Below are 21,383 nucleotides of genomic sequence, written 5' to 3' on the forward strand. Positions count from 1 at the left end.
TGAACCATGGTGTGATGTTATTGGATGTGCGCTTTCTGGTTTTAAAGGGTGCAATGGAGTCTATTACATCAAGTAGAGTATTGTTAAATCCGTTGGTGAAGGTGTCGAGGGATCCAAAGTAGTTGTTGAAGGGGCCGATGGCAGTTGGCAGAGAGGACTCTAAGGCCATTTTAACTATATTATTGATGCAGCGGCTTTTTGATGGGCAGTGGTTGATAGACTGTAAGGGGATCATGGCCTTCAACTCAATGAAGCAGTGGTCGGTAATCGATTTAGCAGATGGAGATACTGATACATCTTGGATTTTGATGCCACGGGCCAGGACAAGGTCGATGGTATTACCATTGCGGTGTGTAGGTTCAGTGATGAATTGGGTGAAATCCAGGGTTTCGATAAGGGATGTAAAAGCTTTGTTAAGTGCATTGGATGTGTCATTGAAATGGATGTTAAAGTCACCTAAGATGATCAGATGGTCGGCACGAGTGACTAGGTCTGATAGGAACTGAGATAGTTCCTTCAGAAACAGGGTGTACGCTCCAGGGGGGCGGTATATGATGGCTATGTAGAAAGGCTGGGAAAACTGGCTGGGTAGTGATGAGGACATTAATAGTAGCTCGAAGGATGAAAAAGAGACATTGGATTTTTTATTTAGTGGGTATTTGGAGTTATGGATCAGTGCAACACCCCCACCTTTTTTTGTGCTACGGGCTACTTGGGAGAACACAAAATCTGGTGGAGAAGCATCTATCAGGAGCTGTGCATCATCATTATTTGAAAGCCAAGTTTCACAGAGTCCCATCATGTCGAGGTTTTGATCGTGTATATAGTCATAAATTAAGGAGGATTTTTGATTTAGGGACCTTATATTGAGAAACCCAATTTGAATCTGATTAAAATGGTTTGTTCTCTGTAATATAGTCTTGATAGGATGAAGATTGTGTATGTTAATTTGTGTTTGCATGATACTTCCTATTTCCTATTATAGTGGGAATGAGGATTGGGTAGGCTTCGTGGTCAATGACAAGATCTATAGTATATGAATCAGGGTTTATAATCAGGGGTCTGGGCCCAGGAGAGGGAGAAAACCCTCCCGGCCACAGGGGGGCGATATATTGGCTGTCTGGGGTGGTTTGGAGGTGGAAGGAAGTGAGGTCGGACGGGACAGCTGTAGTAGTAAACAGTCAATGTTTTGGTAGTGAGCGTGGAACTACGGAGCGATGCAAATTATTTGCAAGCGATTTGGCATCCTAGCTTGCTTGGATGAAGGCCATCGGCAGCATAGAATGATGGACGGTCCCAGAATAGATAAAAGTTTTGGATATAGTTGATGTTGTGGGAATAACATGCAAACTGGAGCCAATGGTGCAAAGCCAGCAGCCGACTGGAGTGGACATCTCCTCGACCGCGACACAGCGTGGGCAGTGGCCCGGAGATGTAAACAGACTTTCCGCTGCTGCTGAGGAGATCGAGGAGACGTGTGAAATGGATTTTTGTTAGTTCTGAATAACGGTCGTTGGTCCCCACATGAAGGACAATCATTGTGACGGAGGAGGGGAGAGAAGCCAGGACATCGGGATTTTTTCAAGAAGTTTTGCAGTTGTTGCTCCTGGAAAACATTGCGTTAACAAAGCGGATGTTCTTGATGATTGAGTCGCCGATAACTAACGCAGTGGGGGGGGGAGGAGGGATGGAATTGGCGAACGGGGGTGGGGGGGTGTTTCAGGGGAGCCAGACCTCCGCTGTATGGGGGAGGTGGGCGTCTGCAACGCCTGAATCCCAGGCCATTCCCAGGTGTTGTGAAGTGTGGGCTTTTTCAGTGGTTGATGCCCAGAGAGACACTCCGAGCGGCGTTTAACAGCCGTTTTTAGCAGCTCTTGGCGGACCTTTTTTTGGCTGGGGAGTAACGGGGGGGACAGCGAGCTGTTGGATGACGGTGCAGGGAACTCGTTCATCGTTCAAATGGATTACTAGTTGGTAGCGGAGAGAAGGGCCCCCCATGTTTGCCTCGGGCAATTGTTATCCAGGGGCCTGGAGTGGAGCTAGCCGAGGGTGTAATTTTCGGCCTAGCGCCCTCCTGGTAACAGTGGACCGGGACATCCAGACCAGGGACAGCTGAGCCCGACCCAGCCGCCCCTGCGAGGACGGTTGCGTACAATTCTCCGACCTTGGTGATGGGGGGACGGGGGCGATCCAGACCAGTGGCGGGGAGAGTCGCGTCCAGCTCCCGTACCCTGGAGGGGGGGCTGCGAGGACGGTCGGGTCCAACGGCGGGGACGGTCACATCCAGCTCCCGCGACCTGGAGCGGGGACGTTCGGGCCCAGCGGCGGGGACAGTCACATCCAACTCGGTCAGGTGCTGGGGCGACGGGATCGTGGCAGAAGGAGTCGAGGAAGAGCTCATCTTCCTTTATCATGTGGAGAATGGATATCCTTCCCTCTAGCTCGGACACCTTCTGCTTGAGGTGGAGACAGCCGTCGCAGCCAGGTGATAAGGTAAGTGTCTCCATGGTGGTGTTGTCGCGAGGGCACCAACGGGTGCCCACAGCAGAGAGTAGGCCTCAGAAGTAGAACCGGAACACAGAGAAGGTCCAGCTGAGATCGAGACTTACCAACAAGGCCCAGAGACTGGGCCTGTGAGTTGGATCGGCGTTCGATCAGTTATAGATGGTGGTGGTTTGTAGTGCTGGATTCACAGCAGTAGTGGTGTTTCGTGTCCAGTGGTGGTATCCAATAGCAATAGTTGTGGAGCCGAGATGTTGTTGGTGATTAGCTCCCGGCTAGCGAGCTGTCAGACAGGCTAGTGCCGGGTGGCTAGCTGTCAAGACGCGTTGTCGTGTCAAGACAGGTCGGCTAAGCAGCACTGTAACTTGTGATCGGTAAGGCCGATCGTTAAAACAGTAAAATGGGATTAAAAGTAGGCCACTTGGCAATCATGGCCGTAAGTGGAATTAGATGATGTGGTTTAAAAGTTTTAAAATACTTCGATTTACAGTTTGTGAGACGCTGTTAAAAGCAGAGCAGAGCGGAGCAGAGCAGCAGCACGTCCGTCTCTGTCAGCGCCTGAGGATTTTAGTTTTGTTTTTTTACCGTGTACCTCTGCCTCTAGGCGACTGAAATTCCCCTGCAGGATCAATACAGGTATATCTATCCAATCCATCTATTTTGAAGTGCTTCTCGATTATTCGTTCAATCAAAAATAGTAATCCATAGAATAATCGGTAAACGCTAAGAAAATAATCAATAGCAACAGCCCTGAGCCCTGGAAGTCAGCGTGGAGATTGGATTGGTGATTTTATTTAGAGCATGCAAAGTCCTCGATTCAAGTAGTTGCCTTCTGCTCCATACTGTATGGAGGGTGACGCTCCTTTTAGTCTTTGAAGAGTACAATCTTCGATGATGTGCTTCATTATTCGCACACAGCGGGACGTTGGGCTGCCGACCCAGTTGTAAAGGCTGGCCAAGCCCCCCGTGGCCTGTCCTGAATCTGTGGTGGGTTGACCACTGTCTCTTTGGGAGGTCAGACTCGGGTCCCGACATATACTGTATGTAGAGGCCACATTGACATGGTCAAAGTCACCATATATTGGTATGGGTAACTTGCCATAACTCCACAGCAAGAAATATGCCTGAGTCGTATAAGAGCAGTGGTGTAAAGTAACTACTGTAAGTACATTTACTCAAGTACTGTACTTAACACATCGGGTGCCGAACACGGTCTGAACCGTGTTTTCACAGAGTAGCGCTTTGGTGCCAAACACGGTCTGAAACGTGTTTTCACAGAGTAGCGCTTTGGTGCCGAACACGGTCTGAAACGTGTTTTCAGTCTTTTTTTTTCTTCTTTTTTTTTTCCACACGGGAGGGGCTGGAGCAGCTCTGGAATCACCCGTGGTGATTCTGAGAAGGATAGGCCAGATGGATCACCGTGTCAAAAAACATGGCTCCCATCCGCTTCCGTTCTATCTCCTTCTCTAAAGCCCCTATAACTCCGAAACTTTTTACGCTGGGGAAAACGACTCATTTTGTATGCACGATCGCTCCGCCACTGTTACTCGCGTGAGAGATGTTATCGTTCCAGGCGTTAGCCAGGACCATCGGGCAAAATGGAGGCATGATTTTTTTCACATGGAATGCACATTGTGGAGTCTACAGTTTAAACAGCGCTGCGCAGCTCAATGGTGAGATTTCTGGCACCGAACGTAATTTGTTATTATAAAATGCTGGCACCCAATGTGTTAAAGGGATTTTCACTTTCAAAAAAACTTTTGGTCATTTTATCGTCTACTCAGGCTTTTGTGAGCCCCCCAGACCGTTTTTAAGTTGCTTGATTCAGTATTTAGATATTTGAGATTCATTTTTATCAGACACGCCCCCTTCCTATACAAACCCATTATAACTTCAAACTCCATTTCTAACATGTTAGATTCATCAAAAACACCCGTCCTTGGTTCTGCTGACTCACCCTGCCCTCCTAATACGCGAGGGGGCCGTGTTTTTTCGATAACTTTTTTCATTTATTTTTAATATTTTTTTTGGAAAATGAAAAAAATTAAATACAATAAAAAATTTAAATCAAATAAATGAAAAAAGTAATCGAAAAAACACGGCCCCCTCACGTATTAGGAGGGCAGGGTGAGTCAGCAGAACCAAGGACGGGTGTTTTTGATGAATCTAACAGGTTAAAAATGGAGTTTGAAGTTATAATGGGTTTGTATAGGAAGGGGGCGTGTCTGATAAAATGATTATCAAATATCTAAATACTAAATCAAGCAACTTAAAAACGGTCTGGGGGGCTCACAAAAGCCTGAGTAGACGATAAAATGACCCAAAGTTTTTTTGAAAGTGAAATATCCCTTTAAGTATAATTTTGAGGTATTTCTTACTTTACTGGAGTATATCCAATTTTCAGTACTTTTACGTCTATTCCACTAGATCTCAGAGGCAAATATTATATCTTTACTCCACTAGAAATTATTTGAAAACTTTAATTACTAGTTACTTTGTAGATTTTGATTATTGTTACAAAACATAGAGTAACCACTTCAGCCCTACATACATTTCGGCCATTTGAAAATTGCAGATCTACAAGCTCACAATGCATCGCGATGCGACGCATTGTGAGGTTGTAGATCTGCTATTTTCAAAAGATTTTTATACATTTTATACATTTGAAAACATCCGATGCATAATGAGTACTTTCTACTTTTGGTGCTTTAAGTACATTTTGATACCAATACTTTTGTACTTTTAAGTGAATTTTGAATTCCGGACATTTACTTGTAACAGTATTTCTAGATTGCAGTATTGATACTTTTACTTAACATTTGAGTACTTTTTCCAGCACTGTATAACAGTACCTGAGACTAATATTAAACTCTATCACACTCTGGTCTAAGAATATGTTGGAAAACTGCATGCTCAGTGCCCCGATGTCTTGATGACGCGCCCGTTTGGGTTCTGTTTCCATGACGTGGCCTTCTGGGTTCTGTTTCGACAACGTGTTTTTTTGGTTTCTGTTTCGATGATGTGCCCTTTTGGGATTCAGTTTCGATGACGTGCCCTTTTGGGTTCACAAAAGGCTGAGCAGCCTGGCATTTGCGGAAGATCAATCACTCATCTGGAACTCAGTTTATTAGGGCCATAGAATGCCTTTTCAGACTGTAAAGCAGTGGTGTAAAGTAACTAAGTACATTTACTCAAGTACTGTACTTAAGTACAGTTTTGAGGTACTTTTACGTTACTGGAGTATTTCCAATTGTCTATACTTTTACTTCTACTCCACTTAATCTCAGAGGCAAATATTGCACTTTTACTCCACTACAATTATTTGAAAACTTTAGTTACTAGTTACTTTGCAGATATAAATTATTACATTATAAAACATACTTTAGCCCTGTTTTATACCTAGGCTCACAACACGTCGTGCTGCGTTGTGAGCTTGTAGATCTGCTATTTTCAAACATTTTAGTACTTTTACTTTTGGTTCTTTAAGTACATTTTGATACCAATACTTTTGTACTTTTCTTCAAGTAATTTTTTTATCCTGGACTTTTACTTGTAACAGAGTACTTCTACATTGCCGTATTGACACTTTTACTTAAGTAAAACATTTGAGTACTTTTTCCACCACTGCTGTAAAGTATAGGGCAACAAAATAAAAATGCAAGAAACGAACAGAACGAGAGTGGGCGATAGCATGCGTGTTGTTGTGAGCGTGCTAAATGTCATGTTGTCCATGTCCATCTGTGCGTGTGTGCGCCTGTGTGTGTGTGCGTGTGTGCGTGCGTGTGCGTGTGCGTGTGCGTGTGCGTGTGCGTGTGCGTGTGCGTGTGTGTGTGTGTGTGTGTGTGTGGGGGTGTGTGGGTGTGTGTGTGTGGGTGGGTGTGGGTGGGTGTGGGTGGGTGGGTGGGTGTGAGTATGTGCATGCCTACATACTGGTCCATCCATGTCTCACCTGTCCATATGACCGAAATGTTGAGCAGCAGGTCCTCTCCAACCGTTTGCAGATAGACAGACTTGGAAACGCTGGGCGAACACAGAGAAGCACAGTACTCTGTAGAGAGAGAGAGAGAGAGAGAGAGAGAGAGAGAGAGAGAGAGAGAGAGAGAGAGAGAGAGAGAGAGAGAGAGAGAGAGAGAGAGAGAGAGACAGAGAGACAGAGAGAGACACAGAGAGACAGAAAAACAGAGACAGATGATAATCAGTCCCCCAGGTGACAGGTCACATGAACATACCCTCAGAGGTTATTACAGGACACCATAATTCTCTACTGAGCCTTCTAGGGGAACCATGGGCAATATATTCTTGACCAATTACTGTATTATGTTGAAATCCATGACCATTTATTTTTGGACTGGGTTACCACATGGAACCGTTACGGTACGGGCACACCAGAGTTTGATTGTGACTGTCTTTTTGCAATGCTTTTCAATGGGAACGGAGCGGAAAGCCGCACAATGGCAAGAAAAAGTACCCTTAAGCCCTATTTCCCAAAGAATTCCAAACTTTCCCCCAGCAAATTACAGTATCCTATTATTTGTGTAGTGAATAGTGGATTGTGGATTATTGTGGATTGAAATGTGCATAAATTCACATTTTCTGATTATTCTGTTAATGTTTGCAATATATTTTAATAGAAACAACTATTGACTTGAGTATGCATGCAAATCCTGCAACACTTTAATCATTACATTCATTAAAGTTTAATGAAAGTGGAGACAATGCAAACACAGAATCTAAAAATCAAGGCCACTAACAGGAAAACATTTACATTATGATGTAAATTACAACAGACTATTTCTAATCCCTTTACTGTACTTTCAGCCTGTTTACTCCCTCTTTTTATGTATTATTTTGTATTCTTGAATCTTAGATGTATCTCTTTACCCCTATTTGTGCTGTATTTGTCCTGTCTTCCATACTGCAGTGCTGCTATGACAAACCAATTTCCTCCATGTCTGTCTGTCTGTCTGGATCCCGGACCCCTGTTAGCTAAGTATATCGGGTTTAACCCATTAAGACCTGAGGCCGATTCTACAGATACCTTCTAAATCAGTAGTTCTCAAACTTTCAAGATTAAAAAAAAAATGTTCAAAAATAGCAGATGTACAAGCTCGCATCGCAGCACAAAGCTAAAATCTAAAATGACACATCAGACGCTTTCCCGGTTTAAATGGGTTTAACTCCTTAAACCCTCTAGACTTAGTAAACTGAACCCGAGTTGGCTGACAGCTTGGACCGTTTTTCTCCATCTACACCAAATCTATATGCGGCCAAATATATATCACTACTGGTTTAGAAGGCATTTTGTAGAATCGGCCTCGGGTCTTGGGTTAACTGCTGTGCTGCATCTGGGCGACTGAAATTCCCCTGCAGGATCAATAAAGGTATCTATCCAATCCATCTATCTGGTTATTAAGTCATGATGGAACTAGTGCTATCATGGACTTCTTGTGTGAATTTGGAACACCAGGGGCCAGTTGCACGCATACCTGTTGGACAGAAGAGGAAGACGGGCGGTTCGCCCAGGAACCGATAGAGCTCGTTGGCTACGGCGACCTGGGCGTGGGCGAATGAGGAGAAGGCCTCGCTGTCGGCCTGGCACATGGAGTGGTCGATGTCGTCGAACAGGATGGCGAACGCACGGCAACCTAAATCTGACACCTATACGGTGAGAGAGAGAGGGGATTGGAAGACATAACGGTATAAACACACAGTTGTTTGGGTTGAGAGACATAAAGAGAGAAAGCAGAGATAGTAAAAAAAAAACGAGTTGGTGCTTGCATATAAATCCTATCATGTTGTGCAGGAGTGGTTCTCAAACATTTTGCTGTCAAGGACACCCAGATTGATAGGTATTAGGCCACAGACCCCCATTTGAAAAGGTTTTGTGCCAGAGAAGGGTTAGATTAGTAGTACAGAATTACTGATGCGTTGTGAGCATCTAGAATCTAGATCCTATTTTAGCTCATTCTGAACATTTTAGAAAGTATAACATATGGCTTAAAGGGATATTTCACTTAAAAAAAAACGTTGGGTCATTTTATCATCTACTCAGGCTTTTGTGAACCCCCCAGACAGTTTTTAAGTTGCTTGATTCACTATTTAGATATTTGATATTCTAATTCTCATTTTATCAGATATTTATCCCCCCCCTATACAAACCCATTATAACTTCAAACAAAATTTTTTACATGTTAGATTAATCAAAAACACCCGTCCTTGGTTCTGGTGACTCACCCTAACCTCTTAATAAGTGAGGGGGCCGTGTTTTTTTTATTTTATTGTATTACATTTTTTTACATTTTCCAAAAAAAATATTAAAAATAAATGAAAAAAGTAATCGAAAAAACACGGCCCCCTCACATACAGTATTAGGAGGGCAGGGTGAGTCACCAGAAACAAGGACGGGTGTTTTTCTAACATGTTAAGAATTTAGTTTGAAGTTATAATGGGTTTGTATAGGAAGGGGGCGTGTCTGATAAATCAAATATCTAAATACTGAATCAAGCAACTTAAAAACTGTCTGGGGGGCTGACAAAAGCCTGAGTAGACGATAAAATGACCCAAAGTTTTTTTGAAAGTGAAATATCCCTTTAAGTGGTTAAACTGTCCCTTATTTTGCTGGGGACCCCCTGGAGCATCTTCAATGACCACGCATGCATGGTTGTGTACTACTCACCTCTTCAGACTCCACCTTAGCCTGTAGCACTTGCTGTAGCACTTGCCCTAGCCTTAATGACCTTGCAGGCTTATACAAAGGTTATAAAAAATGTAATTTAGATAGCATGTTATGTAGACAGATGCCAGGTTCTTTTTAAGACCTGGCATCCTATAGTTTGTATAGTTTCAATGTGCATATATATTATATTATATATATATATATATATATATATATATATATATATATATATATATATATATATATATATATATATATATGCACATGTGTTTATATTATAATGTTTAGACTGATGATAGTTTTTTGGTTTACCTATGATCCTACATCACTGAGACACTACACTGTTTCTATGTATTTGATGTATTACCTTGTGTTTGCGGTAAATCGCTCTGGATTAAGAGCGTCTGCTAAATTCCTAAATTGTACTGAGCTTGTGTATGCACACACGCTTGGTTGTGTACCTGTCTGAGCTTGCGTTTGAGCAGCGTGAGGTCACAGGACGAGGAGAACACGATGTCTTGACCAGGAGACAGAGCGTACACAAATGTTAACCCTCTGGACTGAGCCTCCACGATCAGGGTACGCAACTGACCTGCAGAGGAGAGGAGAGGGAGAGGAGAGAGGAGAGGAGAGGAGAGGAGAGGAGAGGAGAGGAGAGGAGAGGAGAGGAGAGGAGAGGACTCAAGGTTTACAGGGATACATTTTGACGATGTCCTTCCCTGCTTTTTCTCTCATGGATGGATGGATGGGTGGGTGGGTGAATATGTGTGTGTGTGTGTGTGTGTGTGTGTGTGTGTGTGTGTGTGTGTGTGTGTGTGTGTGTGTGTGTGTGGGTGGGTGGATGGATGGATGGATGGATGGATGGATGGATGGATTGATAGATGGGTGGGTGGATGGATGGATGGTACTCGTACCCTCCTCCTCAGGTGAGTAGACCTCCCTCCACAGCAGCCTGTGTTTCAGGTCATCCTTAGGACCGTACAGATATGTGTTCAACCCCCAACACTGCATCCTGAGAGAGAGAGAGAGAGAGAGAGAGAGAGAGAGAGAGAGAGAGAGAGAGAGAGTGAGAGAGAGAGAGAGAGAGAGAGAGAGAGAGAGAGAGAGAGAGAGAGAGAGAGAGAGAGAGAGAGAGAGAGAGATTCGAAAAGAAGTATGAAAGAGTGGAGGTGCTGCTGTCCGTGGTGCTGAAGTTCCTCTAATAGCCTAATGGGGCAGTAGTGCAGAACTGGAGTGACACAGTGTGCCCAGGCAAATATAACAGTAAACTTGAGTCGTGAGAATGACTAGCTTTTTATAGATCCTGAACACTGATTGTGTCATCAAACGGAAGTTACACAACCAACCAATTCACACACACACACACACACACACACACACACTTGAGGTGCCAAGTGCGTGTGTCAGATCTCGTTGACACGTCTTTCGGAGCCCGGTTCTATTTTGGAGCGTCGACACCATCCAAAATGAGTCGGAGCAAGCACATAAAGGTAACCTGTTTTTACTTTAAACTTGTGTCTCTTGCTACTGTACTGTACCGTTCTAGAAACACAAGCCATTTATTTTCATTAAATAGACCACTGGTTGTCAACGTTGGGTCCGGGGACCACCAGGGGGTCCAAATGGACCATTACGGGTCTGCAACTCTGAGAGTGCACAAGATGAAACCAAACGCTGAGGATTTTACAGAGTAGATTGCGGTACTAGAGAGATAAAACAATGGTATATCAGATGGGGGTCCTTGAAATTCAAACGGTTGAGAATCCCTGAAATAGACCAGTGGTTCTCAACCTGTGAGTGGTTGAAACGGAGGGGGACAGGGAGAAAATAGCTCCACTGTATCGATCCTGGGCTACCCACCACGGTCTCGTTTACAGGAAGTGATCTCATGAATTATAAATAGAGCGTAGTACTATACTGTGGCACTGTAACAATATCTGTGTTGTTGGCACACGCACGCACACACGCACACACACACACACACAAGCGCAGGGACAGACTTCATAAGTATTCATAAATTGATAATTCATAATGTTTTCCCTTCCTCGAAATGTAGTGCAATGAACATTAGCCTATGTTTGTCTTTGTCATTATGTTTGTCTTTACATTGAATCCAAAAACACAAATACTCAAGTAAAGTACAGACAGTCACAGAATATACTAAAGTACAGCATTCAAGTACGTGTATTTCGTTACTGTCCACCATTGGCTCTCTCTATCAATCGGTCTTGTTCTCTCCATCGTCATTGTCATTCTCTGGAGTTGGACCATTTCCTGCACAGATGGTGTGTGTGTGTGTGTGTGTGTGTGTGTGTGTGTGTGTGTGTGTGTGTGTGTGTGTGTGTGTGTGTGTGTGTGTGTGATTCGCCCCCACAAAGGCTGCCTGCAACATACGTCCCCTAAACACACCAAATAATACACACACGCGCGCGCACACACATACGCAGACGTCACATTTATTCTTGGGCGTTTGGGACTGCACACTAAAAGGCTACACGGTTATCGGTTATTATTATGATTATTTTGGATCAATATTAAGATCACAATCATTTTTTCACAAGTATTCTTTTTTTGTTGTTGCTTTTACCCCCAATTACCGCCAATTATTTCCTCCCCAAAACACATTCCTGTGTGTTGTCACTGCTGTTGTATCCTACTGACTCACCTACCAGTGAGGAGCCCCCACCGGGAGGACGTAGAGCCTCCGTCCTACTCCTCCCGCCCAACACTCCCTGCTGACAGGTGCCGCCTCAGCCCGTAGGAGTATGTGCAATGACAAATATCACCCTCCCCGCCTGGCTTCCCTCTCCCTGAACACGAGCCTATTGTGTTCGTGTAGATGCACAACGAAGCCGGATACACCACGGCGAATTTGAACTCCCAATGTCCGCAGTGGTGTGCAGGCACTTTACCACCGCGCCACCCGAGCACCTTTAACTGTATTCTTAATTGTCATGTAATATGCTTTTTATGCTATTATGTCATTTAGTGCGTGTGTGTGGACCCCCGGAAGAGTAGCTGCTAATTGGAATCCAAATAAACAATAAACACAGACACACACAGCACACACACACGCACACACACACAACAAACACGCCTACTCAGCCAAACTTATACAACACCGTATGAATTGTGGCCGTATTCTGCACACTTCAGTATAAAAGGAGAAACTGCACAGCAAACATCGCGAGTGTCCATTTGACTCTGAGAGGGTCTATTTTTACACTCTCTCAGACTTATTAAAAGAACAGAATTGTGCTGCGCGGTGCGTACGCATGTCAGTGGATAAAGCCGGAGCCCACACACACTCTGGAGTGTCAGCGCCTACATGGAAGAGGTCAAAGATTTAAACAAAGCAAATGAAAACAACTAAAATAAATAAATAATAAAACTGGAGAGAAAAAAAGCCTTAGTCCTTCTGTAGTGATTGTTGTACTACGTATACAATGAAGGAAGACAAATGTCATTGCAGGATTATTAAAAGCCACATGAACTCTAGTGTCCCTATTCTGGAGCTTATGTCTAAAATTATATATATGTGTGTACACACGTGCGTGCGTGCGTGTGTGTGAGTGTGCCATGTAGTAGGTTGCAAGCTCTTCACTCTCAACAGACCTCCTTCTACCGGCAAGTGGCAGATTTTTATGCTCACCTGCAGAGCTAATGAGCCAGCTTGGACTATACCATTCAAAAGGGGTGCATTCTAAATATAGCATATCATAAATAGAGCATACATAAACATACAATACATACATAAACACACCATAAATACTTTTACTTAACCCCCACAAGAATATTAAAAGTATCGCTGAACTATAAAAGCACTCTTTCCTCACTACTACAACAACCATAAGCAACTCTAAAACACATCACAACCCCCCTCTGCCATTCTGACTTGGTCCAGCCGTAATTATACTGGACAGAACAGCTCCACTTCAACAGTAAAGGCCTTTGCAGACAGCAGGGTGCGATTAGTCAATCAGTTTTTACCGCATGCGAAAAGACGCACAAATCGAACTGGGTTTGATTGGAAAAAAAACGCATCGCATCGCCTCACGGTAAATTCGGAGCCGGTGTGCATCAGGACATTGAGAACCATGTGTTCATTAAAAAAATTATGTTGTCCGTTTTTTCCGTGCGAAAAATTGCACCCTGTCCTGCAAAGGCCTTAACTGTTAAGATTCCAATCATCACTCAACATTACCTATCTTACACTCCTATACATATTGCACTCAAGTCTCTGTTGCACTCATTCCCTTATACACATTGCATTGCTCAGCCCATCCTGATTGCCACTAAACATTTGTCCCCAGGTGGAACGAATTAGCTGAGTGGCCAGCTCAACAAGACAGGAAACACAATTCAAAATGTTCAGTTAAAAATGTATTCAATCAACGATAAAATCAGGACTGTGCAAAATACAACTGTGCAAATGTATAAAGTGCCAATACCTAAACTGCCCATGTGCTGTGCAAATATTGTTCAATTAATAAGGGTTAAATGACATGGTTAAACATAGTAACAGAGGTCGTCTCTGTTACACGGAGCAAGCATACATGGAGCAAGCGTCCCCACGGTACAAACCGAGTGCTCTTCTCACAGCTACACACAACAGCAACAAACAAAATTATTAGCTACGCTAGAAGGAAAGCTGTCTCCCTTCGAAGTGTCCGTTCAAACGTCATTCCGAATAAAATAAATACTTGTTGTGATTGATGAATTCATGTGTGAGGAAAAACATTAATTATTTTATATTATAATGTATAAACCATGTGCCGGGGGGGGGGGGGGGTAATTGACGGGTAGCGGGTAGTCCCAAGGGATAGCACAGGACCGAACGAAGATAGGGCCCTTGGTGTAGAGGGGGAAAGGACTGGGGTAGTTTAAACCATTGGGGGGACCCCGAAACATCGGTTAGATTTTAAACGAGTAGTTCACCCCCCAAAAAAAAACGTATTTTCTATCAATTACACACCCCATGAAGGCTTGAATTAATGGAGAGTTTTTAGTTTTTGTCAAGCCAATAATTTCTTGACCGGCGGAGTCTCTGAGTAATCGATAGAAAAAAGGTCATTTTGGGGGTGAACTGTCCTTTTAAATCAGCCGATTGCACACAAGGCAGTCTCTCTGCATCATTCACAGGGCAGAAAGAGTACCAATGCTATTGGTGGCAATGCTTCAAAACTGTGTCACCATTCCCAACAGGGACACGTACTGTTCGACTCATAATGTCATCCTCATATCATCAATCACACACATGTAATTGGTTTCCTAACGAATACAAAGCAAAGCCGTGGGGGGAATATGAGTATAGAAATGAGAACGGCATTCCTCTGTAAATGCAATCTTGCAGGTGATGACACTATTAAAATGGTGTTTCATCCATGCTGGCTTTGTGGTTTATGAGGTATTTGTATCTGCATGAACCTTAGTACAAGCTGTATTTGGAGTTATAATGGAGTAGAGAGTTGGAAAATATCTATTTTCCATGTAAATCTACAATTTAACCACTATATATTTTGTACAATGAATAGCAAAAACTATTATACAAATAATAATATATCAGACTTATATCACTTTTCTTAGTACCCAAAGTCGCTTTACAAAACAGCTTAAAAACGTTAAAAGGCTAAAAACAATAAGCTAAGACTAAGAAGAAGAAAGGGAGATTTGGTTTGGGTTAGGTTAGGCAGGGAAAGCAAGTCTGAAAAGGTGGGTTTTGAGGGAGACTTTGAACACGGCAAGAGTGGGGGCGGCTACAAGCTCACAATGCATTGCATTGTGACACGTTGTGTACTTGTAGATCTGCTATTTTCACTATAAAAAAACAACAAACTCATTCATTAATCGGAAACGAGGCAAAAGTTGTTTGATTTGTTTGACGTGATTTTGATTTGAAGTTATATCGCCCAGCCTTACTATAGACAGTATCGTTCCTGTTATATCCATGGCTACAGTGGCTACCTTTGGCTGAAAGATATGTTCAACTGCAGAGGAGCCAGTCCGTGTCAGCGGTTTCACTCAGGCTTGGCTGTAACTGAGGGAGAGGTGTGCGACTGGCTACCGGCCCAGAGCCACCATGTTAAAGTGGAAAATATAACACAGCCATAGAGCACCGAAGTCCTGACGTCACTGCCAGTAGAGGGCGCTTTCCGAAGGTTCATGGCTTTACTTTTTGTATTGATATCCTCATTGGGGAATCTTAGATCGCTTCATATAAGAACTGTGTTCCAAAAATAAACACACCACCCTGGCGTTTTTACTCATGTGGATATGAAGCATCGACTGAAGGTGTAAATGTACACATTTACCCAAAGAGTAACACAATATAAACACTAGAAACGAGTCAAACAACCCAAAGACTACATTTCCCATGAACGCGGCTGCGGTGGGGACAGTGATTTCAGACCCGGAAGTAGTAGTTCTTAAGACTTTTAAGTCAGAATTAATTCCATTTTCGCCAGAAACAGGCTGTATCAAATATGAATGAATATCATAAACGATGCAGAGCCACACCCCTGACAAAAACGCCAGGGTGGTGTGTTTATGTTTGGAACACAGTTCTTATATGACGTGATCTAAGATTCCCAAATGGGGATTTCAACACAAAAAATAAAGCCACGAACCCGTGGAACAGCGCCCTCTAGTGGCAGTCTAGTGGCAGTGACGTCAGACTTCGGTGCTCTATTCTGGTCAAGTTTAGTGCTAGGGTTCCCAACCTGTGTTTTGAGGGGGGTCTCCACATGACACAGTGAAGTGACATCTAAGGACTTTTAAGACCTTTTGTATACCTCAAAAACAAACTAAAAAATAATAAAAGAAAAAGACCATTACTGCACCAAAGGTAATCAACAAACTGTACTATAAAACATTGGCCAAATTGTCAAATAATATTATAAGAAAGGGACAAAAATTGTGACAATAGCAGATCTACAAGCTCACAACGCCTCGCAACGCAAGGCGTTGTGAGCTTGTAGACAAAAGTCCAACAAAATGGAGGGTCCCCAGTTCATATATGATTAATGTGGGGGGTCACGGCTTGAAAAGGTTGAGAACCACTGTACTAGACAACAGTAAGAAAGTAAATATACATATATATATATATATATATATCAGCGTGTATATGTAGTATACACGCTGAGGAAGGCTTGACGTCGAAACGCGTCCATGTATGCTGTGACTGTGACGTGCGTATATGAATTAAAAGTACCAGAAGGACTTCGGAGTGCTGGCTATTACTTTCTGACTGTGAATCTGTGTGAGCCGTGCACCTGGCAAACTGCCTTATATACAGACTGAGAGTGCTCGTTTTAGTTTTCTTCTATAGTACTAGACAACACCCACGCACATATGCACGCGCGCGCACACGTACAGTACACACGCGCACGCATTCATCCACGCACACAAACACTAGCATAAATCTTGAATGGTTACTATTGCACTTTCCCTGTGTCAAACTACATATTGACTGGAATACACAGGCACTTTATAAGGTTTACTTCAGATTGTTACTTACCATTGAAAGAGAACTTTCCGTTGGTTCATAGACCAAGGCCTCCCATAGAAACCTGTATGTACACACACACACACACACACACACACGCACACGCACACACACACACACACACGTGCACGCACACAATCACACAAAGGGATTAGCAAGATAGCAAGAAAAGTGTGATTTATACTTTCACACCAGCATCTCGCTCACCAAAAAATAGCAAACCTGGCAAGCTCAGCTATTTTTGGTGCATGACACTCAATGCAATCAACAATAAATCAAGCAAAAGTTGGGTACACGAGAGAGAAACACATAGATTAGTGGATTCACTCCAGTAGCTAAACAGTCACTGATGCAAGAGATACAATCAAGATGTCATAAATGTGTGTCTCGCATTAAAATATGTTTTTTTTATTTGCAAAATAAAAGTGGTAACGGGTCAAGCCAAGAAGGAGCTAAGACATACATGAGCAACTCGCGGCCCGGGGGCCACATGCGGCCCCCACCTTCACTTAATGCAGCCCACAGGTTAATATCGGATTACTGATATATTATTGATTTCAGCTGTTACAATTCCAAACATGCAAACATGACCCGCTTTAATGACTTCAGTCTATATTAGTAGCTTAATGACTAGTATTACAATTCTATTGTCTTTTTTATGGCCAATGTATTTGTATTTAAGTTCGTAAAGTTAAAATAAGTATAACTAAATGCATTTGAAATTAAATAAAAAATGTACTTTTCAGGATTCCAATTCAAAAATAGCAAAAAAAAACAAGATCGGCTATTTTTGCTACTTTTGTGTGACATAGAAGTACGGCATTCATTTACGAAAAATGTACGTAAAATACGTTGTCTGCCCAACAGTATATATGCAATGTGGCCCTCTGGAGTGAGTGTGGAAATATAGTGGCCCTCTACATCATCAAAGTTGCCCACCCCTGAGCTAAGAGCTGCTTGGCATGAAACATCACCATTTTTGCAAATGAAGTAAGTACAGTAACTAAGTAAGTAGGTCAGAGTTGCTCATTGTCAGTATCAGCTGAGCAGTGAGGGAGCTTCTATCCCCAATGCACTAGACTCCTGGGAGATGCATGGATTGCTGAGGTGAAGCATGTCAGCTGCCAGTACTTACTGCACGACTTAGTTACACAAGCCGTGCTACTCGTGCGCCGAGTTGGCGGTGCCTGGATCGAACCCAGATAGCAAAGATAGCCATTCTCCAAGCCCACAATGCATAGTGATGCGTAGTGATGTTTAAATGACGCGTTTTTTTCTTTCTTTATGAGTATTTGCCTATAATGACATGCCCAAAATAGGGAAGCCAGGGTAAACCTCATTTTAAATTTTAGCGTCAGATATTCAAAAATAGAAGATCTACATGCTCACAGCACGTCACTTCGAGCTTATACATCTGCAATTTTGGATCATTTTTTAAAAATCAAGTGTTTGACATATTTTGAATATTTTTTAAATGTTTGACACAAATCTTCTCTTCTGGGGGTCCCTGACACAAAACAATTTCAGATGGGGGTCCATGGCCAAATATATCAATTTGGGGGTCCTCCATGGCACGAAAGAGTCTGAGAACAACTCATTTAGAAGGCATTTGTAGAATCGGCCTCAGGTCTTAATGGGTTGAGTGCTAAGAAAATAAATATGAGCTACAAAGTAACTACGCTAGCAAGTAGACATGAAACACAGCTTCTAGATCTATCTAAATAACATAATTAGGATCTTGAGCAAGTAAACAACATACATCTATCTGACATATACTTAGCATATTGAGCAACTACTGTAAACAACATACATCTATCTAAATAACATAATTAGCATATTGAGCAAGTACCGCAAACAACATACATCTCTCTTTTTTAATTTCAAGGACCCCCAGTTTCTTATCGTTGCTGTGGAGCAGAAACCTCTTATCTCCATATTTTTGTGTTTTTTTTCTGTATATTAATACCTTACTTGATCATGTACTACAGCGTCATACAAAAGCATCAAAAGTAGCAGATCCACAAATCCACAAGCTCGTCGCGTTTTGAGCTTGTAGATCTGTTATTTTTGCTATTTTTCCTGAAAAGTAACATTTTTGGACATACAGTATGAGGTTTCCACCCGACAGAGACAATATGCATTAGGCCTAGTGCAGGACCCCTCTTTCCAATATTTTATCTCTGGGTCCCGGCCAATCTTACACTGTAAAATCTGTGTTTATTTAACTCTGAGAGTGTGAGAAATTTTGCACACTTTCAGAGTTACAGACCCGTGCGGGTCCATTTAAACCCCCTGGGGGTCCCCGGACCCTATGGTGAGAAACCGTGTACAGTACTTTACAGTGTGTGTGGCTACAACCATCTAGTAGCAGCTATTCGTGGAGCATGAGTCTGCTCCCTGCCGGATAGAGAACCGTGCTTCTTCCTCCAAATACACTCCTCGTCCACATGGGCTATTAATAGAAACGGGAGCATCTTCAGTAGCCCTCTAAATCCTTTGTGTTTCTCTGAATAGGTCCGCAGCGCGCGCTCGTGCGTGCACGTGTGTGAGTGTGTGTGTATGTGTGTGTGTGTGTGTCTGTCTGTGTGTGTACTGGTTTTACTATACTTGTGAGGGCCAACTGTCCCTCACAAGTATAAGTAGAATTAGAGAAATTTAACCTTTTACCCGGTCCTCACAAGATAAATGGTTGTTTTTTATGGTTTAATAAAGATTTGGGGAGATAGACTTACAATTAGGGAAAGGTTTAGGTTCAGGTTAGTGTTACGGTTAAGCATTGAGGGGTTAGTATATAGGTTTAGGAGTTCAGGTTAAGATTTAGGCATTTAGAGGTGATAAGTTTAGGAGTTAGGGTTGGAGTGGCTCGCCGATGCACGCACCAAAAATACTACTCTCTACTAGCTTGTATCAGCTAGTTTTGTTGCACGGCACCGGCGCGTAACTATACAGTATGACTCAGAAGGCTTAAAGGTTTATAGGTTAAGTTTAAAATGCCTCGAGGAAATTGTGGCATTAATAAAATTGACGTCCTAAAATGTTAAGGCCTCACAAATATAGTAAAACCAACATGTGGGGTGGGGGGGGTATGGAGGCTCATCAGGGATGTGTGTAAATGGGTCATTAGAAGGAAGTATTTTTCTTGTTTACTCCCAAGGCACATGATGCATGAATAAACACACAGCACTTGTTGTTGTTGACGGCTGTGTGTGTGTGTGTGTGTGTGTGTGTGTGTGTGTGTGTGTGTGTGTGTGTCCATGTCCTGCAGAGCAACACCCAGCCAGGCAGGCAGGCATGGAGAAATTCACCATGGCATGCCAACAAAGCCATAGTAATTACCCATACAATAACAAACCACTACCTGGGACTCAGACGTGTGTGTGTGTGTGTGTGTGTGTGTGTGTGTGTGTGTGTGTGTGTGTGTGTGTGTGTGTGTGTGTGTGTGTGTGTGTGTGTGCGCGTGCGTGCGTGCGTGCGTGCGTGCGTGCGTGCGTGCGTGCGTGCGTGCGTGCGTGCGTGCGTGCGTGCGTGCGTGCGTGCGTGCGCACACATGTGTGAATGTAAAGGAATGTAGTATATTATGTAGGACACACACTCAAAAATAGCAGATCTACAAGCTCACAACGTGTTGCATTGTGATGCGTTGTGAGTAGATTGGCTATTTTTTGCTACCTCTGACACTTGAATGACAAAGTATAGAAGGCATTAATTTATGAAAAAAACACAACTAATAATAAAAATATATGGAGGTATTATATGTCTGCCCGACAGCTACTACGTCTACCACTGTAACTGACATTCTTTGTATATACAGTACACATAAAACTGCCTTGCCTTGCCACGGTTGTCATCATTCACAACCACCATCCTTGTCTCCAACAATAGCTATAGCTGCATCTTTCCGCCAACATCACGTCCTCATTATACTACCATCCATCCTCCTCATCACCATGCCAACCACACTATGCCGCCGATGCCTCCTACACCTAATAGTCACCGTCAGTCCCCACGGCTCGTGTTGTGTGACTGAGAAACGTTTCCATCGTCTGCTCTTTCTTTTGCTCTCCGCTTCAAGCTTGACTGATCATCACCACCAGCTCCCTTTTTGCATCGCAAAACCTGTTAGATCCCTTCTAACGTCAATGTTCATAGAAATCTTATTATAATATTTCTCTGGTCTGATATAATTGTCGAGAAAACGTCGGAGGAATCGGGTTTTTAAAAATATATATATAGGTCAAAGCGGCTGATGTATTCAGGAACATCTCCAGGGGAAAGAGACATCACATGATCAATGTCTCGGGGGGGACTCGGGGGGGAGGGAGAGGGGGCTAGTTAGTTTATCACTGTGATTCTCAACGTTTTTTTCATGACAAGGACCCCCATATTTGACATGCATTAGACCCCCATTTCAGATGATAATAATACATACAGTAATCATCAGTGAACATCAGTGTTCATTTAACTCTGAGAGTGTACAAATGGAACCAAATGGACCCTTACGGGTCCATTTGGTTCCATTTGTACACTCTCAGAGTTACAGACCTGTATAAGGGTCTTGGACCCCCCCCTGGACCCTATACGTCTTCTTACCTTCCACCACCCCACAAAGGAAGCGGTCTCTCTCCTCCATCCTATCCTCCTCCTGTGTCCAGCTCTGGTCCAGAGTAGAGCGAGGCAACACACAGCTCTTCCTATCCGCTC

At 43.1% G+C, this 21,383-nt stretch overlaps 1 protein-coding gene across 1 annotated transcript in view; it reads right to left on the reverse strand.

The window, feature by feature from the left end:
• The window catches only part of LOC308102208 (protein O-GlcNAcase), a gene marked incomplete at both ends in the record, with an annotated part of 43,655 nt that extends 22,343 nt beyond the window's left edge, over positions 1-21,312 (reverse strand). The window contains 6 exons of the mRNA XM_080451809.1: positions 6,452-6,550; positions 7,989-8,160; positions 9,640-9,770; positions 10,093-10,190; positions 16,695-16,746; positions 21,273-21,312. Of these exons, the coding sequence (XP_080307935.1) occupies positions 6,452-6,550; positions 7,989-8,160; positions 9,640-9,770; positions 10,093-10,190; positions 16,695-16,746; positions 21,273-21,312 (592 nt within the window). The remainder of the gene's footprint in view (positions 1-6,451; positions 6,551-7,988; positions 8,161-9,639; positions 9,771-10,092; positions 10,191-16,694; positions 16,747-21,272) is intronic.
• Positions 21,313-21,383: the final 71 nt, after the last annotated feature.

Source organism: Gymnoscopelus braueri (assembly GCF_963280865.1).
Source record: "Gymnoscopelus braueri genome assembly, chromosome: 15".
Lineage (NCBI taxonomy): Eukaryota > Metazoa > Chordata > Actinopteri > Myctophiformes > Myctophidae > Gymnoscopelus > Gymnoscopelus braueri.